The 27,419-nt window shown below is 43.9% G+C and overlaps 1 protein-coding gene across 4 annotated transcripts; it reads left to right on the top strand.

Annotated features, from left to right (window-relative positions):
• The first annotated feature begins 1,372 nt into the window (after positions 1–1,372).
• On the top strand, positions 1,373–26,114 carry ABTB1 (ankyrin repeat and BTB domain containing 1). Of its 4 annotated transcripts, none has more exons than XM_033926255.1 (12): positions 1,373–1,607; positions 4,471–4,533; positions 5,543–5,616; positions 7,670–7,814; positions 10,284–10,443; positions 10,941–10,986; positions 13,727–13,843; positions 14,648–14,763; positions 17,550–17,648; positions 19,339–19,506; positions 25,145–25,345; positions 25,880–26,114. In XM_033926255.1, the coding sequence occupies exons 1-12, from the start codon at positions 1,552–1,554 to the stop codon at positions 26,084–26,086; spliced, it is 1,452 nt and encodes a 483-aa protein (XP_033782146.1). In that variant the 5' UTR covers positions 1,373–1,551; the 3' UTR covers positions 26,087–26,114. The 4 variants fall into 4 exon arrangements, with proteins under 4 accessions (XP_033782146.1, XP_033782147.1, XP_033782148.1 ...); XM_033926256.1 differs by having other exon boundaries at positions 1,374–1,607; positions 5,543–5,598; XM_033926258.1 differs by lacking the exon at positions 1,373–1,607 and having other exon boundaries at positions 4,505–4,533; positions 5,543–5,630.
• The last annotated feature ends 1,305 nt before the right edge of the window (positions 26,115–27,419 follow it).

The following is a 27,419-nucleotide window of genomic DNA, read 5'->3' on the forward strand; positions in this document are numbered from 1 at the left end:
TAAAAACAATGGAAAAATAGCTGTCACGCGCATGGGTGATTTAATCACTTCGATATCCACATATGCGCAGAGACCCTGAGCCTGCTTTCACTATGCCAGGGGGAGGGGGGTTGCTAAAGGAGGAGCGCCGGCTGACTTAGTACATACAGGATGTGCCTCTTGCTGCAAGAAGTACATCCTGTAAGCAGTCAGACGGTGCCTGCACCTCTCCTCGCTTGCGTCTCGTGGCACACAGTTTGCGATACACCGTACTACACTAATGGTGGACTATGTTAGGGTTACCAGATTTTACTCCTGTAAAATCCAGATCCATGGCCTCGCCCCCCAGGCCCGTCCAATTCTACCTGGGCCCCCCCCCCCACCTGTTTTCGTGCTCAGAGCCGTATTCAGAAGGGTATCTGCGCATGCACAACACAATGAAGTTACACGCAAGCGCATGACGTCACCGCATTGCATGAGCAGATGCCCTCCTGATGCAGTCCGAGTTGGAAGCTTTTCAAAACCCGAACCCAGGGCCATCTGGCAACCCCTTGGACTTTACTTCCATTGCTTTCCCATCCTCCTTTTTCTGGACTAAATACCAACAGGAGTTTATACCAATAAATTAATATGCTCTTCTAGGTAAGATCATCAAAACATCAGCATATGTCTTTTCCAATGAAAACCAATTTTATCCAAAACAATATATGATAAAATAATAAATTAAAGATTTAGTGTTACGGCGCCACTAGGAGAACTAGTTTGGGACCATCATGAAACTCTTCAGTCCCATCTCAGCTATTACTTCTATAAATGACTGAAATCTTCTTATGAAGTACCTGATCCTGTTTCTTTATGACTTTGCTTCAAAAGTGATTTGTGCTCATAGTGGAGCCCTGGGGTCTCAAACTCGCGGCCCAAAAGTAAACTAAAACAGTCTCTTTAGCTATAAATGGCAATATTAATTAGCCAAAAGGGAAGATTTCTGAACTATAAAGAGTTTTTTACCTGATGCAAAATTGTCATTTCTTGAACAAGACATTAACTCTTTTGAGGCCCTCGGTATATTTATCATAGTCACAAAAGTAAACTAAAAGAGTCTCTTTAGCTATAAATGACAATATTATTATTGAGACTTAGCCAAGTTTTACCTCTTGCAAAATTGTCATTTCTTGAATAAGACATTAACTCTTTTTTTTTTTTTTTTCTGAGCCCCCCTACAAATCCCAAATGTGGCCCCGCCAAGGGTTTGACTTGAGTCCACCTAAGGCCGTGTGAGCCGAGCAGTGACCGGAGGCACCAGCCTGCCGCTGCTCGGCTTCGTGTCCGCTTGTCAGTGGCTAATAAAGTTGCTCGAATGTGGGACTTCCGGAGGCTGCGGCCTAGTCGTCCGGCGCGTCGCCAGGGTAACGGGCGACCGGAAGAGGCGGGGCGGCGGAGCTGGGGAGATTTTTCGCGACCGAGCGAACGAGTCTCGCGCCAGCAGCAGCAGCAGCAGCAGCGCCCGTTCCGCTCGCCCGGCCCAGCCTCCGCTTGTTCAATGTGCCGCACCGGAGCTCCGCCCCCCTGGCCATGGACACCAGCGACCTGTTCACCAGCTGCAAGAAGGGAGACGTCTTCCGCGTGCGGTGAGAAGGGGGGGGGGGCAAGTGACAGTTCAGCAGGGATGGGGGGTATGTGGTAGCTCTACAGGAATATGGGGGAGATAGAAGATGTGCAGGATTTGGGGTGCTGTGAGGCAGGTGGGAGGGGGAGACCAGTTCAGCGGGGGGGGCAACTGACAGTTCAGCAGGGATGGGGGGTATGTGGTAGCTCTACAGGAATATGGGGGAGATAGAAGATGTGCAGGATTTGGGGTGCTGTGAGGCAGGTGGGAGGGGGAGACCAGTTCAGCGGGATGCGGGGGGGGGGGGCAAGTGACAGTTCAGCAGGGATGGGGGGTATGTGGTAGCTCTGCAGGAATAGGGGGGAGATAGAAGATGTGCAGGATTTGGGGTGCTGTGAGGCAGATGGGAGGGGGAGACCAGTTCAGCGGGATGCGGGGGGGGGGGAAAGTGACAGTTCAGCAGGGATGGGGGTAATGTGGTAGCTCTGTAGGAATATGGGGGGGAGATAGAAGATGTGCAGGATTTGGGGTGCTGTGAGGCAGGTGGGAGGGGGAGACCAGTTCAGCGGGGGGGGGGGGCAAGTGACAGTTCAGCAGGGATGGGGGGTATGTGGTAGCTCTACAGGAATATGGGGGAGATAGAAGATGTGCAGGATTTGGGGTGCTGTGAGGCAGGTGGGAGGGGGAGACCAGTTCAGCGGGATGCGGGGGGGGGGCAAGTGACAGTTCAGCAGGGATGGGGGGTTTGTGGTAGCTCTAGAGGAATATGGGGGAGATAGAAGATGTGCAGGATTTGGGGTGCTGTGAGGCAGGTGGGAGGGGGAGACCAGTTCAGCGGGATGGGGGGGGGGCAAGTGACAGTTCAGCAGGGATGGGGGGTATGTGGTAGCTCTGTAGGAATATGGGGGGGAGATAGAAGATATGCAGGATTTGGGGTGCTGTGAGGCAGGTGGGAGGGGGAGGTAAGTAACAGTTCAGTGGGGATGGGGGTATGTGGTAACTGCAGGAATATGGGGGGAGATAGAAGATGTGCAGGATTTGGGGTGCTGTGAGGCAGGTGGGAGGGGGAGACCAGTTCAGCGGGATGGGGGGCAAGTGACAGTTCAGCAGGGATGGGGGTATGTGATAGCTCTGCAGTAATATGTGGGGAGGAGATAGAAGATGTGCAGGATTGGTGCTGTGAGGCAGGTGGGAGGGGGAGGTAAGTAACAGTTCAGCAGGGATAGGGGGTATGTGGTAGCTCTGCAGGAATATGTTGGGGGGTAGATAGAAGCTCTGTGGGAATGGGGCAAGCGGCAGCTGTGCAGAGGTGAGGGTGGACAAGTGGTAGTTCAGCAGGAATTGGGGGGAGGGGTTAGTGGTAGCTCTGTAGGATTGTGGTGGGGGAATGAGGATCAGATTGGGAGGTGACTCCTGTGCAGTGAGTGGGGGGTCTTATTATGTTCCCTTGATGCATTTATTCCCTGGCAGCAAGTAGGTATTTGTTCTCTGTCCCCCTTGGTGAAAAGCTTCTCAGTGGTTCCCTGTGTTGTCCTTCTAGTGCTCTTCTGCTTGTTTACAATCCTTTTTTTTTTTCTTCTTCTTCTGCTGATGTCTGCTTTGGATCTCAGCCCAGTTCACAGACTCATAAACAGCTGATCACCCCCTAGAGCTGTCAGAACTGTCCAAAGCACAAACAGGCAGTACTATAGACTCACAGATGTATAGTTTTAATTTCTTCTGATCTTTATAATTGGGTATACATTATCAATAGTAAATGATATTTAACGATTACATTCTTCATACTCTCAAGTGCATTGCAGTGTATGGGTTTTAAGGGTTGCTGTTAGCCTCAACATGTAATTTTATGCTTTGCACTTGTTTTCTAAGCTATAGTATTGCGTTTTATGCATGTCATACCCTGCCTCACTGCAACATGAAAGCGACCATGGTTTCATTCAGGTATATCCTTTCTTCACTAAATCCTAGAAACTGCTAGAAATCAACAAGTGTGAGATTTTTTTGGGTAGGCATCACACATAATTTGTTCTGAATATTAACTTGTCCACACCAGTCTGTTTCATTGTAAAAGCAGGGCATAGATTTAGCAGCCTAAATAAATGATGGATTAGTGGAATAGTATTTTGTAAACCTGGTAGTTTGAGAGCTGTTGAAGAAAAGTCTAGGTTCACTTCACTGTAATAATTATAAAGTTTTACGAATTCACATCTCGCATGCAGAAGGAAATCTGCCTTGCCATAAAAGTTAATGCTGGAAAACAGAGACACCTGTTTAGTCTGTGGATGATGAAGACTTAGGAGCATGACATACTTTAGTGTGGAAAGGTGCTGTGTATGTCCAGAAAATCCTTTCTAGGATTTTTCAGGGGTTCTGAGAGAGCAGTTTATCCTTGTCTGAAGTCAGCAACCCCCTTCTGTAACGAGAGTGCTTATATAAATACTGTATATTGTTTTATTGAAAGCTTCTATAGTGCTGCTAATGACTGGGGGAAATCAATCCAGAGCAGTTTATATGAGCTTTGTAATGGTGTTACAATACATGAGCTTCTGTAAAGGTGTTACAATACAGAGTTAGCGTTTTCTGAGTTACAGCCCTCATAATCAATCCTCTTTCTTATTTCCACCTATAATATATAATCATCTACCTTCTTATACATACACTAGTCTTTAAGCAGCTTGGCATTTAATGTACGCTGCTTAGTAGTGCACCTGTGTAAAAGTCCGCCTTAGATTGTTGAAAGAACTGAAAATTTTGTTAGAGACTGGAAACACTCAAATGAGGAAGTTTAGCAGGGGGAACAGGAGGACGAGCTCTGTACAATGTGTGCTGTGCACTTCAAGCTTAAAATGAAAGATTACATTTTTTTAATGGATTCTTTCTTGCAGATATCTTGTTGAGCAGAGAGACGTGGAATTGAATGTCCGTGATAAATGGGACAGTACACCTCTGTAAGTTCTAAGAAAATACTGATTTACTGTCCCTCTTCTTCTTTCCTGCAATTCATGTTAGGTGTATCTGTCTAGAACCCCTTTTTTATTATGCATCCCTTTTGATCTTATATTTATTTTAAGCTTTATTTTATTATATAGTACTTATTGGAAACTGTGTAGCCAATATTTGATAGACGGTATAACAAAAATTAATAAACTTGGAACAGCAGATGAAGAATGATTAATTTTTTTTTGAGGGCAATTGACTGCGTTTCATTTTAGTCTTTTGTCTTGGATTAGAGCTATTCTCTACTCAGCTGTGGCCCCATAATACTTTAAATATATGTTCCTTTATAATAAAATTAGAACTCATAAAAGCAAGTCTTATTGTATTGTGTATATTAAGAAACTGATGTAGCATGGGTGCAGGCTATATAAACGGTATACACAGTGAAAAAGTAATTTTGGAGAAGTCGCTGAATCCTCCTGTTTATTCCAGGTGCTACAGCAGAAAAAGGCATGAGCCAAATCCAAATATCCCTTGCCGAATGTCATCTTTGAATATTAAATGTTTTGTGAACAGACATGAAATCAGGAGATTGTTGCATGTCCAATGAGCTTACCATTCTGTCCATATACAAAGCTTGAGGGCTGGGCTCTTTCCAAAATTGTGAATACGAGTATTTTGATGTTGCCATCGCTGTCCAGACAGTGGTGCTGAACAGCGGTAGAATCTGGCTGCTTCTGATTTGTCTGTGGCAAAACTATTTAGGAAAGTGGGTCTTTAGCGTTGTCTCGCTAAACATCCCTGAATGGTGTCTACAGGTTTCAGACATGTATGATCTATGTTAGACTGGTTACGAACATAAAAAATATTGTCGACATTGAGCCAGTGTCCTGAATAGACAGGTTTCATTCAGTTTACCAGCACAGCATGATTTGCTTATTTAAAGATTCTTTGAAAAATTCAGTTTTGTGTGTTCTTGTTTTTTCTTAAGTCTTCCTCTCCGCTTCTTTTGTTTGACAGATACTACGCTTGTCTTTGTGGACATGAGGAGCTTGTACGCTATCTGCTAGCCAGCGGTAAAGGCACAGCTTATGGTGGGAACAAGAAAGTGAGGTCACTGCATTAGTGTTACAGTTAGCCGGGAACAATGACAAGTAATACAAGAATGCTGAAGAGCGTCATAGTACATGACGGCAGATAAAGACCTGAACGGTTCATCCAGTCTGCCCATTAATTATACCCACTAAAAATACATGATTAGATTAACTTGGCTCTTTGATATTTCTGGGTCATAGACTGTAAAGTCCACCTGGTATTTTTCTAGGTTCCAAATGTTTCTTTCCCACTGTATGCCATCTCTCTCGCCCCCTACCTTGATGCATTGGGTCAAACCTCTCTATTCCCCTCCATGCAGCATCTCTCCTTTCCTCCATGATCATGGAGCATTTCTTTCTCTCTCCCCATGCACCATCTTTCCTTACCCTCCCCCTTTGTCCACCATTTTTACCTCTCTCTTCTCTATGCGCCGCTAGGGCTTCCCTCTTCTGCATCACCAATAACATTATCAGTGACGTGGCAGAGGGAAGGCCCTGGCAGGGAGGGCCACGCAGAAGCCCGTTCAGAGCGCCGCAGCCGCTGCTGTTTTAGGAGGCTTTGGAGGTATGTCAGGTCTCACCAGGAAGTGGGTTGCTGAATTGGTGAGTCCGATTTTCTCGGACAGTGAATCGATTCGCATCAGTGAATCAGGTAGCACTGCTGTCAACCAAGGCTCAGCATGTTGCTACTGCTGCATTGCACCATGCCACATTATGGCCATTCCCATGCAATCAAGAATGGTACATCCCTGTTTTATTGGGTTGTGCCTTGCTCCCACCAGTCATCCCCATTGCTCCCTCCAACATTTCCTGTTTCACTCAGTGATAGCTGACCTGTATCGCAGTGTACAGGTCACTGGTCCATACTGGCCTATAGTCAACAAATGTGCATATAGACAACTGCCTGTTATATAAGATGGGGTGTTTATACTCCTTTTCTACTCTTTTTTAAATTTCAATAATTTCTAGAACATGTTACATTTTTATCCTTTATTTCCACTTACCATGGCTTTATTTGGTGTTCTATCTAACCACTATGGTACTAAGGGGTTAGAGTTGAATCTGATTTTCAGTTATAGTTCATTGATTTTACTTTCAGAAAGCAAAAGAAAAAAGAGCCCAAATAAATGAGAACCATGATTCTCTCTAGGGCAGCTCTGGTTGGTTATATTTTGAGTTTGTTTAGCTCGAGTTGAGTCACTATAAATCGAAGTGGAGCTTGAGGATGGGTTAAAAGTGAGCATGAATCTTGTCAGCAGACTGAAGCATCTGTAACTAAGATGCCAAAGGGGCTTTTATAGCTTGAAAGTTTTCACTTTCTCATCATTTGTTTTCTGATTTTTTTTTTTTTTTAAACTGTGTTTAAAAAACAGTACAGAACAGGCCAGCCATGGGTTATTTGGTGGGGGGGGAATTGAAAACCTGGTTTGGAGCACTGTTTTCTGATTTTAATTTAATGGATTCAATTTCACAACTTTTCTGAAAATGCTGCATATCAAAGCACGAAGCAATTTAAGAAAGATGGTTAGACAACTCTGGTCCTTGAATGTCACGTCAGTTGAGATTTGAAGTTATCCTCACTGAATATGCAGAAGATGCACTTACTGTGTGGATATCCTGAAAATCATTGCCTCAGGCCTTATTAACTAAAGTTTAAAGTAGTTCTTTATTTAGTGTAGAAGCAGGAGATTGCCTTATTTCCTGGTGTGCATGTTATTCTTCATTTGGCAAGTGACATGTTCATCCCATACTGCTCGTGTTCTAGGTTGGCATTTATTTGCTATCCCAAAAATTGTGAATATATCCAGCTCTGCGGACATTAGATTTTTGTAAAACTAACTGAGTAGATCTTTAAATGGTTGGACTCGGGGAGTATAATATAGTCCCAGAATCAGCTGTGCTTGAGCTCCTGAGGTCTTAAAACAGTGAAGCCCTGAACTTCATGAATTTAGATCTATACAAGATCAGTTGATTTCTGTTACAAATGTGCATTTTGTTGAAGTTCTTTTGCTCTTGTGTTTTTGTTTTTTTTTTTTTTACTGCCGTGTGCTAGGGGCAAAGTGTGAAGCAAACACTTTTGATGGGGAGCGCTGTTTGTACGGTGCACTGGATGATACCATCCGGAGGCTGCTGAAGGACTACAAGCAGATCACTGCCAAGTGCATGCAGCGGGATTACTATGATGACTTCCTGCAGCGGTGAGCGTGGCATGCACATGTGCCGTCTATCGGGGGTGGCCTACAAAAAGAGAAGATCCCTGGCCATACTTTCCACCAGCCCGTCAGCTCATTCAGTTGGCTGAAGCTTCTGTCAGCACCTCTCACTTTGTACAGGGGCATATCAAACTATTCCAAGGGAGCTGCTTAGATTATTTCTGTCTGTTACCTTTAGAAGAAAAAGCTAAGGATGTGAGAAGCATCCAGACAGGACTAATTACAAAAGAAGGCAATTGCTTTTTGTTTTAAGTATTCTTGACCGTCTCTTAGTTAATAGGTTTGGTGATCTGGGGTGGATTTTCCTGGAACATCTCTTTGCAGTTTCTTGTACAGGGAAAGAAAGTCTTATGGTGAATAGAAACAATGAAAATGAAAGAAACAAACATGTAACTTGTGAGCCAATGAGAACAGCTATGACTCTTGGTACTGCTCCATTACCATTATAAGGCTGACTGTATAAAAGTAGGCGCTAAGATTTATGATCTGATCGCATGCTTACATCATTAGAATAACAGCATATCTGCTTGTCTGTTGGTGAGTCTCAAACCTGTCCTGGGAGAACTCCAGCCAGTCAGATTTCAGGATATCCACAATGACTATCCACTGCCTCCCATTGCATGCAAATCTAACTTGTGAACATTCATGGAAGGTATCCTACAAACCTGACTGGCTGAGTTCCTCCAGGACAGGTTTGGGAATCACTTTTCATAAAGGCACTTAGTAAATCCCTCCCCCCCCCACAAAAAAACCCAAGCCAAACCTATTCTTATTGCTAGGTGCATATTTCTAATAGCGCATGGTTTGCAGATGAGCTCCAGTTATAGAATTACTCTCCCAAGAGGCATTAGTTGCAAAATGATCCTTGTCTTAACTAGAACTATCTCTGATTACCAGATCTCCTTTAAGACTTTCCTATTTCATTCATTTGACCAGCAGGAATCTAATCTAATTCTCAGTATTATATACCAAATCCTCGCCTAAAAATAGGAGCTTAATTCGGTTTACATAATTAGATCACAAAGAAAGATCCGTTAACCTTCATTGGAGGTATAGCCTAAAAAGCGATGAAACAGTGGTTTTTAAGGTTTTGGAAAAGATCTGAAGAGTTAAATACAATCTAATTTCAGGAGGTCGTCCATTCCATATCGCAGTTGGTAAGTATAGAAAAGAGAGTGAAATTTTACTAATGGACTCGATTCCTCTCAATGAGAAATTATTCATATGAGTTGTTCTCGTGCCCGAAGATCTCATGGTGTTGAGAGATTAAGGCATCAGAGGAACAAATAGTCCATGTAAAATTTTAAAAGAGATTACAGGCACATTTAAATTGAACTCTCAGGTGAAAAAGACTCTCGCTGCTTCTGACGTTAACCCCTTTGGAGACTCGAGGCAAGATGCACATAGCTCCAGTAACACGGTAAAAAATAATGGGAACAATTTTGTTTTGCTGGGCTATGCTCAGCACAAAAAACATGCAAATTATATGCTCGCTATTTAGAAACATGATAGCAGATAAAGGCCAAATGGCCCATCCAGTCTGCCCATCTGCAGTAACCATTATCTCTTCCTCTCTCTAAGAGATCCCACTTGACTATCCCAGGCTTTCTTGAAATCAGACACAGTAAAAAGAGGAACTGTGCCTGATGCCTGCGCAAAAGAGCAAATTGTGCAGGTCCAGTGCAGTTCCTGATTGCCGGAGTATTTTTTCTTTAATTTATAACTTGCCTAGGATCAAACCCACAATCTCAGGTTGTTGAGGCAGGAGCTCTAACCACTGTGCACAGTGTGCAGAGCAAAAAAAAAAAAAGGTCTGAGGTTGAGGGTTTTCTTTGTATGTGTGTATTGATGCTTATCAGAGCTCAGCACAGATGTGTACAGGTGTGCAGAGTAGCTCAGTGATTAGAGCTCCTCAGGTTGTGGGTTTGATTCTGGGCAAGTTTTAGAGTGATTTTGGACGTAGCTGTTGTGTCTGTTAAGTGAGTGTATGTCCCGTGCCTAACAGCTGAGCAAGACATACCTCGTACTCCATATAACAGATACACAGACCCCTACGGTAGCTCCAAACCTGCCAGAAAAAGAACCCTTTTGAGCATTGGAGGCAGAGCTGCCTTGCAAGTAAGACTGATTACATCCAGTCTTACTTGCATGGTAGGCTTTTGGGCATCAGGGCCTCATGGAATTGCTGTTTTCTGTAAAAATTTTCAGACCCCGATTCCATAGCAGTTTGAGCCAGTCCAGCTTTTAGTTTAAGATTAAACAGACACACACAGGCTTCTTGCTTGAGAAGATGGCTGTGGGCTTAATGACCACACCAGAGTTTAGAGGGGTCTTTTTGATAGCCACAGAGATGTATGAGGTATTGAGAGAGATCTGCTTTTGCTGGTGTTTGGATAAGAGAAAATTGAGCCTATCATCTCGTTACTATGTGGCTTTGCTTTTCTCCATGTGCAGGCTGCTGGAACAAGGCTGTCATAGTGACACCGTCTTTGTTGTCCATGGAGAGACGTTCCGTGCCCACCGCTGTATCCTCAGTGCCCGCAGCACTTACTTTGCAGAAATGTTTGAAGCTAAATGGAAGGGAAAAAATGCAATTGGACTGAAACACCCTTTGGTAAGGCTGGAGGAGGAGGTGGTGCTCATTCAGGAAACAGATCAGCACAGCTAGACCCACTTTCACTGCTGACAGTGCTATACTGTGTACTCTCAGCAGAAAATGCTCTTTAGGTTTAGAACACCAGCCTAAAAATGTTTCTGTCTGAAGCAGTAGAAATCTGCCAAAACCATGGAAGGCAGTGCTAGACAATGTTTATTCCAGCAACTGGAGTCTGGTGTGATGCTGAGAAAAATGGCAATGTTCTATTTCTGGGGTCTCTAAGAAACTTCTGCTGTATATGTACAAAAAAACCCAACAGAACGCTAAATTTAGGCAAAGAATGTGTCTGCATATAAGGAATTCTGTCTCCATGAAGTCAGAGTATGTTCGGTCACACAAGCATCACAAAAGAGTCAGAATGGTGGTTTAAGGGGGGGGAGGGCAGTCTTGCTCTTATTGTATAAAATTAAGCACATATCCTGCTTTTTAAATTACTCTTGTGTGGTTGATTCCAGATTAATCCTGCTGCCTTTGGCTCGATTCTGCAGTATCTGTATATGGGTAAGTGACTTGCTGCTGCTTATGGAATCCATACAGAGTCAGTATTACCAGCTGCCTACTTTCTACTACTGCTACTATTAATTATTTCTAGAGTGCTCCCAGACATACGCAGCGCTGTATAGACTCACAAAGGAGAGAGTCCCTGCTCCGAAGAGCTTAAGATCTAGACAGACAAACAGATGCTAGGTTGGGGATACAGCTAGGGGTGATGAATCTGCTGGCAAGGGTGGTCCATTTCTGTTCCATTTAACTTTGGATGCGGAGGAAGTTTCTCCCTCTTAAGCTGATAGTTGTTCAGAGCTCCCAGTGAATTGGACTGAAGGGGAGAGATCTTGTAGCCAGTGGCTGCCTCTGCAAGTGCTGCCTTTTTAAAAACTGTTTTATCCTCCAAGTTGCATTGTGTTTCTTTGAGCTTCCATCGCGGTTAGAACTGGGGCTGGGACATGGCATCAAGATCCTTCATTATTTTATTTTTGGTTCATTAGATTTAGCTCATACCTTACATTCAGGTACACTGTTCCTCGAGGGCTTACAATCTCATCTTATACCTGAAGCACGGGGGGTTGGGAACAGCAGCAGTATTTGTTAGGTCAGTGCTCTAACTACTAGGTCACTCATTCTTTAGGGTCCTTCCTGACCAGCACAGAAAGGGTTGGGTTTATGCTCCTCTGCCAGTAGGTGGAGACATAGACACTAACTTTTGGCTACAGTACAAGTGGGCTGTGCAGTCCCAATTACACTCAGTTTTTTCTCAGTCTCCAGCAGGTGAACTGGAAAGATTGTGCAGTCTGTGCTGAGATTTGTTTGGGCCTGATGGATCTGATTTAGTGAATCTTTCTTCTCTCTTTTGCTGTTCAGACTGAGCTTGGGGGTCCTACCGACCTCAGGGAGTGCCACACTCAGAGAAGTTGAATCCGTCCGTCCCCCTCCCATTTCTCCCAGGTTTTCTGAATTTAGAGGAGCCTTAACTGTACGCCTGGCCACCAGCTAGGCACAGACTACAATTTAGAGTGCCTGTGGGGTCTACTCTCTTGATACAGCTGGTGAGCTATGAGAAATAATTAAAAAAAAAGACACAAGTTCTTCGTCACCCAGAGAGTGGTAGAAAACTGGAACGCTCTTCCAGAGTCTGTTATAGAGGAAAACACCCTTCAGGGATTCAAAACAAAGTTAGACAAGTTCATAATGAACAAGGATGTATGCTGGTAGGATTAGTCTCAGATAGGGTGCTGGTCTTTGACCAGAGGGCCGCTGTGTGAGTGGACTGCTGGGCATGATGGACCACTGGTCTGACCCAGCAGCGACAATTCTTATGTTCTTATGTGAAATAAAAGGAGCATACAGTGGTCCTGAGGCCACCGTTTTGTACGGCGTTGTTATGCATAGGTTTTTGGCACATTCATTATGAGCGCTTCAAAACAGCAGCACAAGTGCATTTTATGGGGCACCAAGTGGTGGATGCGGCTGGCGGGTGCATGAAATGTTCCAGCCGCCTTGAGGGGGACCTAGCTTCTGATGTTAGTGTGTCAGGCTCCCCTTCACGCACGCACAGCTTGTCGGCAGGAGGCGGTGGTAATGCCCAGGCTTCACCTGCCGCCCACACTAGGGTTTCCTCATCTGCTGGTGGTCTGGCAGATTTGGTATTTCAGACCGCTGGGGAGGCTGGGGATTCCCTTACTGCTATGGCTGGAGTGGTTAGCGGATTTTCTTTAACGGCAGGGGTGAGTTTGGCTTCAGTGCCGCATATTATTTCAGGTGACAGTTTGTTGATGGTCCTTCCCTCAGTTTTGGTGGGAAGTGTATCCTTTTTGCCCACAGCCTCAGGCAACCTTCCTCCTGTCTTAGAATGACAGGAACAGGTCTTAAATGTGTGTTCTGCTCCTGCTATGATTTCTGGATTGCCGCCAGAATTGTTTAGCCCTGATTTTGTGTTAGCCATGTGCAAGGCTTATTTACATGCGGCTGGGGGTCCTGCTTAAAAAGCAGTGGCATTTGGTTTGGCTGGTTTAGCTGGCGAAGTGTGGGGCATTCTGAAAGGTTCTTGTTCTAATCGGTATCCAACAGTGTTCCATGGTCCGATTTTGGACTCTTTAAGTTGTCTTCTCCGTGCGAGTTTGGAGTTGGTGCTTGTTCAGTTTAGTTGCTTGCTGCTTGGCTATTCGTAAAGACTGAGTGTAAGAGGGACACTACAGCCCACTTGTACTGTAGCCAAAAGTTAGTGGCTCAGTCTCCACCTGCTGGCAGGGAAACGTAAACCCATCCATTTCTGTGCCAGTCTAGAGGGACTAAAAGAAAGAAAATTAGCATTTGAATATATACGGTAATTAAAATAAAAAAGTTTTTAAGAAGTCATCTCACTTCCAAATGCCTGTTTGAACAGGTAAGTCTTCAACAGTTTCTAAGATACATCATAATTCTGAAAAATATGTAATTCAACAGGCATAGAATTCTAAAGTTTAGGGCCATCTGAAAACATCAATGGTCTATTCTCATCCAGTTTAAGGTCATGAAATAATGGTGCAACATATTATGTGTTCAGAAAGCGTCTATTGTATGTTTCAACCTTCAGAAATGAGAGAAGGAGGGGTGAGATTTATGTTTTGAGATGGGAACTGGGATATCTAGGTTGGGCTATCTCCTGTTGTCTCTTGCCCTCTTAAATAAGGAGCTGTCCTATCTTTCTGTTATGTGTTGTAAAGTTCTGGTTTAGGGTGATGAGATCTTGCTGCTTCTCTGGCAGGTCGCTTGGACATCGATGTGGAACACGTGGAAGACTGTAAGAGGTTGGCAAAGCAGTGCAGGCTTCAGGACCTCATTGAGGAGCTGGAGGTCAAATGTAAAAAGGTGTACGAGTTTGGTAAGACTTCCTCACTTTACACAGCTTCTGGGTCCTGAGTGGCAGGAGGCTTCCCCTGTCTCTTGGCTGTTCGGGTGTCCCCTGCCGGCTCTGTGCATGTGTGTGAGTCGCTCTCACAGCAATCAATCCGATGGGAGAGATAAGGATTACAACAAACCTCCGTGTGATTCATATACATGCAAAATTTTTTCTACATCAATAGCTCTTTTAGAATCGGCCAAAAATCAGATTGGAGCGGACCCATACAGTCTTACCGATCCTATGTAGTGCATCTAGCCCCCAACGTTCAAAGATATGCCATTTTAGCATTGATGACTCGGGTATAGAGATAAACGATAGATAAGGACGATTTAGAGTTTTTCTAGTTAAATGCTTAACTTTCAATTAAGTCCAATTAACGTCAATTGTGGGGTGTAAGAAAACCAATTAAGCCTATTGCCTAATTAAATGATATTGACGCCTACCGTTAGGCGAACTTTATTTCTAAAAATTCTAGACCGTCTATAACTAAGCGGTTAACAGTTAAAACATTCAGAATAGTTCGAGGACAGTACAGTTTCAAAATGCATTCAGTTACATCATAATCACATAATTTATTCCACTTAAGTTACGTCAAAAACTCAATGAATTTACTTAATATTCATCCCCACTTAATAAGGTGCAATAAGTGCACTTCAGATTTCTTATCAAATATGCTTATTAGCAAAGCATAGAATCAGGGCTGAACTGCTGACAAGCAAAGCACAGCCTTCTGCAAAGACTTGTCTTAACTTTCCCCTTTCTGTTCTCTTGTTCCTTTCTTAGTGTCTTCCAAGCCTGGGACCTGGGTGAAAGTGCTGACGATTGAGCCTCAAGGTAACTGTAGACTGCAGGAGGACCTGGCTCTGCTAGCAGACTGCGCCCTGCCTGCTGAACTCAGGGTAGGGCTCTGCTGAAGATAAAAACCTTGCTTCCCAGTGGGTTTAGTGAAGCTCCATTTCCCTGTGCTCTCTAGATCAGACATGGGCAAACTACGGTCCGTGGGACATATCCGGCCCGTTTAGTTTTTTTAATCTGGCCCGCCGAATTTGGCGGCCAGGTTGAAGATCTCGATGGAGCCGTCCAAGCGGGCCACGGCCAAGCGCTCTGAGCGGCCGCAGTAATGCAGACAGCACCCGGTGCACCTGGAACTCTCCCATGGCTGGCCACAGCTCTGCGAGATGCACGCGTCAGGCCACTGGCCAGTAGTGGAAGTGACACCCAGGAAGTGGAAGTGGCTCTTCATCTGGCCCCTCTGTCAAATTTAAGAACCCATTGTGGCCCACGAGTCAAAAAGTTTGCCCACCCCTGCTCTAGATAAAGCTGAAACTCCCTTCCTAATGCAGAAATCTCCTGTTAATACTTTCTTGTTTTGGAACAGATCTTCCAGCTGCTCATGTTAGGAGAAATGTCTGTCTTTTTTGTTTTGTTTTTTTAACCCGAACTAATGTTTACAGTTGGCTGTGGAAAGGACAAATATCCGTTAAAAGCTCATGCTTCTGGGTGGGGAGCTTCACACTCTTACAATTGTTCTGTATCTTTGTGTTGAATGTTTTAAAATGTAAGAAAGATGCCTAAAACTCAGCCATCACCTCCCAGTGTCTGAATATACAGATACAAAATGCTAGGTTCTGAGTTTAGAAAAGGAATCGCTGTGGCCTAACCATTTAAATTGAGAAAATCATTATGCTTTGTACAGGTCTCTGGTACAGCTGAAACTTGACTATTGGGTGCAGCCTAGTCGCCTCATGTCAAAAAAGACATAGCAGAATTGAAAGTTTAGAGAAGGCAAAAAAAAAAAAGAAATAGCAGGGATCAGTGGCGTAGCAAGGGTGAGAGGTGCCCTCTTCTCCCTGCCCCCATCCCCATCTGCTCCTTATCAGCCTCCTCGTGACTCACACACTCCTTCCCTTCCCTGTACCGCTTCTTTTGTTTTTTTTTTGGGGGGGGGGATTTTATAATTTTTATTTAAGTAGAAATTTTTAATACAAAACATACAACAATCTGAATACAAATCACAACTGTAAATGGGATTAAACGACAAAAAAGTCTACTGTGTGGTTTCTTCACAGATCCCAACTATAGCAAACCAAAAATCCCCACCCCATAAGCACTCCAGTGTCAAAAATTCAAAAGAGCACTTCGAGCTCTATGTGACAGACTGTCCCATATAGGAGCCCAAAGGCCCAAAAGTTTCTCCACCGACCAGGGCCACATCCAAATAGTCAATTTTTAATAGAATAAACAGTTCATTTCTCCACATAGTCCCCCCGTACCTCTTTAATGTTCCCAGTGCAAGCAGCAACCGCAGTCTGCTGCTCGTGCCAGCATCTGATCTTCCGTTGACGTCACTTCCTAGGCGCGGGTCCTGGAAGTGACATCAGAGGAAGAGCCGCCGTTGGCACGAGGAGCAGGCTGGATGATGCCCTGGGCGAACCGCCCCCTGCCTCCCCCCCTCCCCCCCAATATTACTCCACCGGCAGGGATAGAGCACCTCCACTTATAAAAACAGGTTAAGGCTCTTCTGCTTGGAAAATGGATAACAGGGGATAGAAGCTTCTAACTTAATGTGCAGATTAAAAACATTGCCTAGAAAGTATTTTTACTCTATCACAGATATATTTATATAGAGTACTTATTAATTAAACAAATAAATAAATTGTGCGTGAAGTTCTCAGACCCTCAACCTAAGTTCTTTAGTGTTCAAAAGCAAAGGTTGCTTTTGGGACCATCACAGCACTCTCACGGTCCCACATTGCCGTTCCAACTATATAATAGACTTCATATTGAATCATTTAACATCACTTATCTTAATCTACAAGGCAGTGAATGGTCTCAACACAGCAATCCAGTGTCAAAGCTCAAATGTGTTCATTGGACTGACCGCCTGACTTGAGTTTCACCCTTTAAATGCTTCATCAGGAGGGTGACGCTAAGAAATATATAACCAATAAAAAAAAACCCATTCAAATACACTCACACTAGATAACTGTAGCAATATAACCTAAAATTCATTCTTAGAAACTGAAAATATTGTCCAATCAATACCTCAACTCGGCTCCTTTTCCATGAAGAACTGTTCCATTCAAACAATCTTACACCAAGCCTTTTTAAACCGAGAGAAGGGCATTGGAAAGAGCATTTCCTCTCAGGATTATCCACCAATCCACTGCTGGTTCAGCTATCACATCTGAAACCAATCGATTTCAGCATTTAGCCCTCTCGGATGTAAAGTTTGCCATTCAAATATAAATCTTTGCTCTTCCACTAATAAATGTTGAGACATATCTCCACCAAACAATCTTTTAGCCTGTATATTTAACATCCCCCTCTGTGTGTCCCATATCGATCCAGTGGGACACCAGAGGGACCTGCAGTCGTTCTGGGCGAATCTTGCTCAGATCTTCAGCAATTTTCAGTTTTATAATTCTTTTTGTGTGACCAATGTCAAAGAGACAGCCTAGGTTCTTGAGTGACTGACCCTTACAGGAGACTCAAAGTTAGAAATTTGCTATTGCCTCAAATATTACAGGACTGACTGACTGAAGGAGGCCCTGCAAGAATTGGTCTGCAGGAGACTTAGAAGTACTTTTCTCTTTGCATTCCAGGTGCTGTGTACCCTAAAATGATAAATATATATAATGCGTGTGTGTGTATATGTACTTACATTATCTCTTCATTCTTTCAGGTCGGATATGGAGAGCTGCCATTTGATAGTACAGACAATTTCAACTGTTGCCCAGATGTGTGTTTTCGTGTGGCAGATTACAACTTCCTTTGCCATAAGGTAGGAGATTTATTGGGGTGCGAAGTAATTTGAGATCAGTGTGATAAACACACTAGGCTGTCTCTCTTGCCGTTCTCAGTTGGAAGGAAGTTGGTATTGTGGGATAATTTTGCATTGATTGTTAACGTTTTAAAATTGGGTATGATAATTATCTTTTAACTTATAAAGTCTTGCATGACTTACCCCCTCTTTTACTAAGGCGTGCTAACTGATTTAGGGCATGCTAAATGCTAACGTGCCCATTATATTCTATGGATGCCTTAATAAAAGGATCCCTTAACTCCTTTTTGCATTGAAGCTTTTTGATCTGTTGTCTCCTACAAGGATTCTCCATTCTGCAAATGCATTTTGACTGCATGTGGACTCTCTGTCTACTATGAGGCTAAGACATGAACAGGGCCCCTAGGCACACAAGTACACTGGGCCCCCCCCTGCCCCGCCCCACCCCACCCCACCATGCACCCCGGTGGAAACAGGAAGCTGCATCCGAGGGAAGCTTTGAGCAAGCAGCACCACTTGCACAATTACAGTTCCTGTTGCCTTTCTTACCCACGTTGCTTGCTTGTCTTACTTTCTGTCGATGGGGGGGGGGGCACATTGCCGATCAGGGTGGGGCCCGCGTTGCCAATCGATGCTGGAGGGGCCCATCGCTGTTTGGAAAAAACAATGTTGATGCCCTCCTTCATCGGGCCCCTCCTGACCATTTTGGGCCCTAGGCACGTGTGTACTTGGCCTATTGGTTAATCCTGCCCTGGACATGAACACGCTTTTTTCTATTGCAACTCTATTGACTTTATGTATCGTCCATTTTATTAACCTTAGCAATAAAACAAATGATGGAATTCTGTCCCTGTCCCTTTTTGGCCGTTTCGTTAATGTGGTTTGTTCAGTTTGGCCTTTTGTGTTTGAATCTTAATGTGCTGCTGTTGAGGTGAGATTGAAACCAAATCTTAAATTTACAGGCTTTTGAGATTTCTCTGTATTTAGCATGTGAGTTAATTTGGGATTTTTTAATGCTGTTTGACTATTGTAATATACTTTCTGTTTTTAGATGTGTTTTTTTAATGTTTAACATTGTTTGAACAATTTGTTATATTGATGATAATTTTAGGGATTTCTTGTATATTTGTAATTTACTTTTTTACTTTTATTTTTTTTACTATATCTTTTTATAATATTCAAATATTGTATCCTCCCTTGAAAAAATTCTTTGGAAAGATGAACAATAGAAATTCTAATGATTAGTTTTCTTAGCACAATGATAAAAATTATATATGATTGGGGTGGGATTTGATTAATTATTGGAAACATGTTATATAAAAAGGGGAAGGGATTTATATTTTTATGTTATTGTATAATATTTATCATATTATATTTTAAATAATATGAATTATTAATGATAATATAATAAATATGTAATAATTAATAATATTTAATATGATTCAATTATTGTAAGAATGGAAAATTTATAAATAAAAATTTAAAAAAAAAAGAAATGTGCCCAGCAAACTTGGGGCAGGCTGGATTGAGCTTCATTTGGATTTTAGATTTGATTACTCACCTTCCCAAACCTGAGCTCAAGTTGAGTTAATAATAGGTAGAGTAGGTAGTTCTCTGACTGAAAGGATTTGTACATTTAAGTTTATCTTGCTGAAATGGTGCTAGCTTTTTTTATATCTGTCCTTTACAGGCCTTCTTCTGCGGACGGAGTGATTATTTCAAGGCCCTCCTGGAAGACCATTTCTGTGAGAGCGGAGAGCTGCAGACACAGCCCAGCATCCCTGTGGTGACTCTTCACAATATCTCTGAAGACATTTTCATCCGGGTCCTCTACTACATCTACAGTGACAACACAGAGGTACAGTAAGGCCAAAAAGCCCCCTCACCTCTGCTGTTGGCCCTCTTCCTATTTAGACCTTCAGTTTTGATTATGCTCAAAATCTTTACTATGAGCTCACCATATAAGCAAATAAATATAAATAAGAATGGAAAATTGTGTTAAGATTGAAATTCTAGCAGACTTCAGTGAGCTGAAGATATTCACATCCATTTTGCCATACTAGTTTAAGGATCAACATTTACATTTATTTCTTTGTTTAATATTACGATTACTACTTCTTATCATTTCTATAGTGCTATTAGGCATGCACAGCGCTGTACATCAAAACATAGAAGAGGAAGCCCCTGCTTGAAAGAGCTTACAGTCTAGTTAAGACAGACAAACTGGACAAAAAGGTGCATCTGTACACAGTGCTCAGGTGGGGGAATTGCAGAGGGAATACAAGACAGGTGGACTGGAATTTGGAATTGAAAACAGTTTCAATATGCTCGCCTCCTATATGTATTTATTTGATATGTTTGCCTCGCCAAGCAGCTCGAAACAAGTTGAAAATAAAATACAAAACATAAGTTCATAAATCCCCCCATCCCTAGAAATGTGGTAGCTACTTGCTATTGTTTCTCAAATAGCACTTTATAGCATCCAAAAATACTGTAGAACACAATATTGGGCCTTTTTGGTTGTACAAACAACTGAATCTTGCCACTAGATGGTAGCACAGAGCTTGTTGCAGCTCTTGTGCGTGGAAATAGCTGAATTTTTCTAATTTATCTATTTCAATTTGTTTAGTACTTTGCTTGTGGATTTCTTGGTTCTTCATGTTGCTTCAGTACCTCCTTTTTGACAAGTAATTTACTGCATTTTAAAAATGAATTTTGGTGTAGCAGAACATGACATCGTATTTCTTGGCCCCTGTCCAATACCAGAGTAAGTAAGAAATGGAAAGACTTGTACTCCTTCTGTGACTCCCAACTCCATAGACTGCTGCTTTCTATGGGAAATCTCTTCAAGCATAAATCCATGGTCACAATGATATGTCTGGGCATGAATTATGAAAGTACAGGCAGTCTCCGGTTCAAGAATGTCCGACTTATGTTGGACTCGTACTTACAAACCGGGGTCCTGCTTCTTCCTTCATGTGTCAACGCGACCCTCTTCCTCCCTTCATGTTCCAACATGCCCCTCGTCCTCCTTCTCACTTGCCTCCCTCCCGCAGGTGTTACCTCCTCTAACTGGCTCCCTCCTTCCTGCTGCACTTCTCTTCTCACTGGTCCTGCACGCAGCCCTCAACTGACCCAGAAGCCTTCCAAGAGAGATGGAAGGCTTTAGGGTCAGCTGTGGACCATGTGCAGGACCTGTGGCTGTGGTTTTGAGAAGAGAAGTACGGCAGGGAGGTAGGAACAGGCCGGAGGAGATAACACCCACGTGAGGGAGGCAAATGATAAAGAGGATGAGGGGCGCATTGGACATGGAAGGGAGGAATAGGGGAGCGTTGGGACACAGAAAGGAGTGAGGAAACTTCAGACAAAGGAGGGAGGGAGGGGAGCATGAACTTGGGACACAAGATAAAAGAATGGAGGGAGTGAGGGAAAGATGCTGAGATGGGAGAGGGAATAGAAAAGGAGAATTGTTGGGCATGGGTGTCTGAGTGAGAGGGAAAGAGATGCTACACATGGGAAAATGAAGAAAGAGAATTGTTGGGCATAGGGAGGGAGAGAGAAATATTGGTCATGGTTGTGGGAGGGGCGTGAGGTACAGATGCATGGGGAAGAGAGAGATGAGAGGGAGAAATGTTGGATGTGGTGGTGGAGAGGGAACAGTGGGACAGATAAAGAACCCTCTAGATCAGGGGTGCCCACACTTTTTGGGCTTGCGAGCTACTTTTAAAATGACCAAGTCAAAATGATCTACCAACAATAAAATTTTAAAAAAACACAACGCACACTGTACGCATAGAAAATGTTAATTATCATTCCTATTCCAGGGTTTTTCAAAGAGGTCAAAGCAGATGACTCTATGCACTATCACCTCAGTAACAACCATACAAAAATAGACAAATATACCCCCCTCCCTTTTTACTAAACCACGATAGCAGTTTTTAGAGCGCAGGGAGCTGCGCTGAATGCCCAGCGCTGCTCTCGACGCTCATAGGCTCCCTGCGCTAAAAAACTCTATTGCGGTTTAGTAAAAAGGGACCTTAGTGTAAAATATAGACAGCAGATATAAATTGAGACACATTTCGATCACTAAATTTAAAATAAAATCATTTTTCCTACCTTGTCTGGTGATTTCATGAGTCTCTGGTTGCACTTTCTTCTTCTGACTGTGCATCCAATCTTTCTTCCCTTCTTTTAGCCTGTACGCTTCCTCTCCTCCACACCTCATTCCCTCCCCCAACTTTTCCTTCCTCTCCCCTGCCCTTTCTTTCTCTCTGCCTCCCTTTCCTTTTTATCTGTTTCTCTTCTTTCCTTCTGTCTCCCTGCCTGCCCTTTTTCTTTCTTTCTTTCTCCCTGCCCTCCCCCAAGACACTGCCACTGCCATCGGGGACCCAAACTGCCATCGGGGACCAGGACCCAAACCGCCACCAATAACAGGCCCAAAAGCCGACGCCAATAACACGCCCAAAAGCCGACGACGCCCCAACCTGTCCCTGCTTCGGCCGACCAGCATCGCGAGGAACTGTTGGGGGAAATGCTGCCGGGTCCTGCCTTCGCGGAAACAGAAAGTAGGCAGGACCCGGCAGCAAGAAGAGGAAATGCTTCACTAACATGTCTCCCGCCTTAGCCTGTAGCGAACGCTTGCTTCAGGGCTCTTAACATGTGCGTGCAGGCTTCCCTTCTCCCCCCTCCCCCTCCCCGGGCATAACTTCCGGTTTCGGAGGGAAGAGAAGAGAAGCCTGCACGCACACGTTAGAGCCCGGAGCATAAGTTCGCTAGGGGCTGAAATCTCCAAGCCGGTTTTTTTGGGGTTTTTTTTAATGTTCAGCAGCGGCAGATGACAGCTGGGCGGACCGCCCAGCTAAAAGGCCCTAGGGAGAACACTGGAGAGGAAGGCTGATCGGCCCGTAGATCAGGACGGCAACACGAGTGCGATCGACTCGAGTTGCCTTCCTGAGCTACTGGTCGATCGCGATCGACGCGTTGGGCACCCCTGCTCTAGATTTTCTTTCTATTTAAACTACAGTACTTTATTTTGAGGACTGTTTCTTTAATCTTTAATGGTTTTATAGACTGTGTCCTGTACAGGATCCGAGTTGCATACAAATTCAACTTAAGAACAGTTAAAAAACAGAACCCATTCTTAACCCGGGGATTGCCTGTACATTCAACTTTCTTTTTTGGGTTATGAGGATATAATTAACTTTATAATGAGTTTTCAGTTGAGATTTGGGGTTTGGGAAAGGTGGGATAAAATTTCAAAGACACATAGTTAGTTACCTGTTATTTGCATAGAGGCAAAATAAAACCCTAAGAAGATTTTCCGTCTCCTAAAACTGAGTGAAATTTCCTAATGCCTGCAAACTTGGTCACAGCAGAGAGAGACATTTAGAGAATGGGGAAGGGCCTTCTTGGAGACCTGTTTTAGGTGAATGCAAGTAAACTGCTAGTGTTTACAAACTCGTTTTATGCTCACCCTTGTGTTTGAAAATAGTCCTGTTTTTTTGTGAGCTTCCAATTGCATGCAATTGCTGTAGCTTGAAGTTTTGTTCCTCCATTCCTCTTCTTTTCCAGTTATCTTTTGCAGTTTATCCCATTTTGCCTTTTTAAAGACTTCACGAGTGCCACCTAGCATGTGGTGCTTTGTTCCCTCCCTGGTTATTGGCTTTGTACTGTTCATGTGGGAAAACACCAATTGGTTTGGGATTTAGGCCTTCCTGATACCTCTCTGAAGGGCTCTTCAGTGGCTCTGCTGCTGGAGGAAAATGAAAAGCATTCTCAGTGAGGAGGGGGGAACCCTAAGATCCAGTCTAAAAATGCCTGCATTCCCACCACTAAAAAAAAATAAAATAATATAATTCCTGTCTCATAAATTTGTCTAAGTGCTAGTTATTTCAAAACAGCTACAGGTTTCCTGCATCACTTCAGCCTGTTTAGAATTGTCCAATATTTGGGGAAATTACACCTGTACCATTCTCACTTATATTTGCTAGGATTAGTCTGTCGCTGGAGGCAAGCCAGGTGAATGCTGGGGGCGCCAGCTAAAGAATTGCCAAATATGAGGCAGCTTCTTTCCTCCTGTGGCCCTGTTGGCTTTGATCGTAAGCTAAGCTACATGAGCAGTGTGGGACTCCGTTGATACAGTTTAGACAGCTGAACTGTAAATATATTAGGGGCTGTGGGAGGAACAGCAGAGGTGTCTGCGCAGGCACTAGGACTGTGGCTTGATGGAGAGAGGTGTGAGACAGAGCAGGGACCTGGAAGTAAGTTCTGATAAGGGCACATCAGGAGGGTCCTGATCTGTCACACCCCCAGTAATTGCTGGGTTAGCGTACTCAAGCAGGCTTCTTGTAATCCGTTAGTATCAGTGGAAGAGAAAACAATCCGATATAGCTTGCCGTAGTGGCACAGTTAACCCTCTCTCCTGGCGGCTCCTCAGCCAGTTTTCACATAACCTAGTTGTTTTTAATGGCATATAAAATTAATAAATCAAATGAAATTTTTTAAAAAGAAAAAGCAGACTTGCCTGGTGTATAAATTACCTGGTATCACAGTCCCACTACTAACGAACTTTGTGAATGGGCATCTGATTTGATTTTATTACTTAATATACCGCTAATAACCAAAGGGCTATAGCAGTTTACAATTCTAAAAATAGCTCATTATAACAAGTTACTAACTTAACAACATCTCCTTGTGCAACAACAATTATTATTATACTAATGATTCCATTCCACCACATCCATAGGAGCCACCCTGGAATTGGAAAAGTGTCTAGTACTGATAGATGAATATAGAACTTTGTAGGAACTTAAGAGTCCGTAGCAAGGTTTCGGTGAGCTCAACAACCCTCTGACAGAAGCTAGTGGCAGGTTCTTAGAGAACATAAGAATAGCCTTACTGGGTCAGACCAATGGTCCATCAAGCCCAGTAGTCCATTCTCATGGTGGCCAATCCAGGTCACTAATACCTGGCCAAAACACAAGGTGTAGCAATATTCCATGCTACCGATCCAGGGCTAGCAGAGACTTCCCCCGTGTGTTTCTCAATAACAGACTATGGACTTTTCCTCCAGGAACTTGTCCAAACCTTTCTTAAAACCAGCTACACTATCCGCTCTTAGTGTATATAAGGAGCCAGGCTTGTCAAGAGTGATCTTGCCCATCAGATCCTCCCAGTTTTCAGCACTTTGCTCTATGAGATGCACTGAGTCTACTCTAAGCTTAAGCTGAGTCGGGTGTCCCGGGCCATAGGAACAGCATTAATACGTGAGCCTGTTGTTTTATCTGGAGCACTGCTTGCCCCCAGATCTTGAATACAGCATAAGGAAAAAGTTTGATCTAATCTCACTTTGGAAGCTGCATGTGTGCGCTCTCTTTTAAAATTTCAAGGGGTTTTTTTTCCCCTCAAGTAGGAGGATAGACACCATTGACTTCTCAGATGATTTCGTTCTACTTGAGCCACGACAAATGTGTCTGAGCATATCCCACTGTTTGCAGCTCTCTCTAGAGAATGTCTATGATGTCTTGTGCCTGGCTGACATGTACCTGCTTCCCGGGCTCAAGAGGTTGTGTGGGAAGACCCTGGCCCAGACTCTTGATGAAGACAACGTGATCGGCATCTGGAAAGTAGCAAAGCTCTTTCAGCTGACCCGGCTGGAGGACCAGTGTACAGAGCACATGGCAAAAATCATTGAGAAGGTAAAAGGTCTCAGCCACCAAGGCGTTATGATTATGTGCTTCTCCACCCTTGAAGGCAAGAGCTGACATAGGCATTGGATTTTCTTTTCCACACATAATTTTAAGTAGCAAGTAATATAAGGAACAGAAAGTGAGCGTTTGATAAGCATGAAAGTGTCTCCTCTTTAATTCTATGTCCAGTTTATTGAACACAATGGCGTTGTAAGGGGGTGGGGGCGATCCACCCTGAGTGCCGTCTTGGTGGAGGCGCCAGCACCTGCTCCCCCTCACTACCGCGCATGCGCCCCTTCCCTCGTACCTCGTTAACGTTTGCAGCGCAAGCAGCAAACCCAACCCGCTGCTCGCGCCAGCATCAGCTCTTCCTCTGACGTCACTTCCTGTTTGTTTATTTTGTGTGAATTTCCAAGATCTTTAAATGTGGGTTCGGTGCAGGGATGGTGGCAATATGATTGGGATGGGGATCACCGTTCACACCTCTAAAACCACTGAATGTGGGACAGACATTTTACTTTTTTCATGGTTGCTCTTTTATAGATGGTGGAGTTGGAAGAATTTGCAACTGTGGTGAAAGAAGACGCTGAAGCGGTGGAGGAGCGTGAAGAGACCGACTCCATCCCGCTTATCGATGACATCCGTTTCCACATCACCAGCAATGTGCAGACTTACAGTGCTATCGAAGAAGCCAACCAGAAGCTGGAAGCCTTGGAGAGACTTTTGGCTACTCTGGGGCTGGAGTGCTAATGGGTTTAGATAGCTTCATACCTTGTAAGATGGGTCAGGAGACATTGAAGTCCCCAGGCAAGGTGTCTTTATTGGCTTTTAGTTTCTCTCTGGTTTTTCTTACTCCTTTCCTTTTGTTTCTTTCTTCTCTCATTTGCTTTTGCTTGAGCTATTTGCATGGTTTTGATCTGTTCTGGAGATGGAGGGTAATCATTTCAGGGCTGTGGAACAAACACAGCAGGACAGGAACTTCATCTTCTGACCTTTTAATGTCAGCTCTCTACCTGCTGGCTTTACTACTACCCCCTATTAATCGATATCTCCTAATTGTCGGCTTTGTGTTTCTAAACCTGAAGATAGCATAATTGAAGGAAAAAATTATGACATGAAGCAGCCTCATGTCTCAAAATAAGTTATTTTTCCATTGTGTTGACATCATGTCGATCTACCAGACAGAATGAAATCCTCAACAAAAAGTGACAGTGCTTTGTATCAATCACTCCAGAATCTCATCTAAAATTATCCTTGCTGTATATACATATTGGTTTTGGACTGCCATGCTTTGTGAGTTGTTGGGTCTTCAATACTGCATGATCTCTAGAATGAATAACAAAGACGAAAATGCTGCATAAAAAGAAATCTGAAGTGGAAATGTGAAAAGTAAGCAAGGTGCATTCATAGGCCAGAAAAGCCTCACAGTGTTTATAGTCATCTCCCTAAACATACCACTTGTTCAAAATTTGTATATACTTGAATATAAACCGAGGTAACTGTTTTTTCCCGAAAAAGGTTGACTCGAATATAAACTGGGGGTTGGGTTAATATTCAAGTGCAGTGCTTTGCCTTGCCCTGTCCTGCCAGGCTCTGTACCCTATCCTCCCTCCCTCCCTCCCGATGTCTTGCAGGCCATCACTGGACCTGCTGCGAGACCTGGTGGTCCAGCGGTGGCCGGGACAGGAGGGATCCCTCCCGCCTCCTGTCCCAGCCGATTCTAAGAATTTTTTACCTCCCGCATCCCCTGCGTACCTTTAGCTGATTGGCTGCCGTGAGTTCTTGCAGCAGCCAGCTAGCAGCTCTACACAGGCAGGAGTGAAAGGAGGTTGCACCTGCCGCGATTCACCACTGGACTACTAGGGATACTAAAGTTACGTGGGGGAGGTGAGAGAGAGGGGAAAAAATTCTTAGAATCGGCTGGGACAGGAGGCGGGAGGGATCCCTCCTGTCCCAGCCACCGCTAGACTACTAGGTCTCATGTCAGGCCTGGCAGAGGTTTCAGAGGGGGTCAGGTCAGTGCTGACCCGAATGTAAACCAAGACCCCCATTTTTGGGCCATTTTTTTGGCCCATAACTATTG

Source organism: Geotrypetes seraphini, chromosome 17 (genome assembly GCF_902459505.1).
Source record: "Geotrypetes seraphini chromosome 17, aGeoSer1.1, whole genome shotgun sequence".
Classification (NCBI taxonomy): Eukaryota; Metazoa; Chordata; class Amphibia; order Gymnophiona; family Dermophiidae; genus Geotrypetes; species Geotrypetes seraphini.

Excerpts from the sequence above, each read along its gene's own strand:
- ABTB1 (XM_033926255.1), top strand. The coding sequence starts at position 1,552 with ATGGACACCAGCGACCTGTTCACCAGCTGCAAGAAGGGAGACGTCTTC. Across the intron at positions 14,764-17,549 it reads CCCTGCCTGCTGAACTCAGG|GTCGGATATGGAGAGCTGCC; the intron begins GTAGGGCTCTGC and ends TCATTCTTTCAG. Across the intron at positions 17,649-19,338 it reads ACAACTTCCTTTGCCATAAG|GCCTTCTTCTGCGGACGGAG; the intron begins GTAGGAGATTTA and ends TGTCCTTTACAG.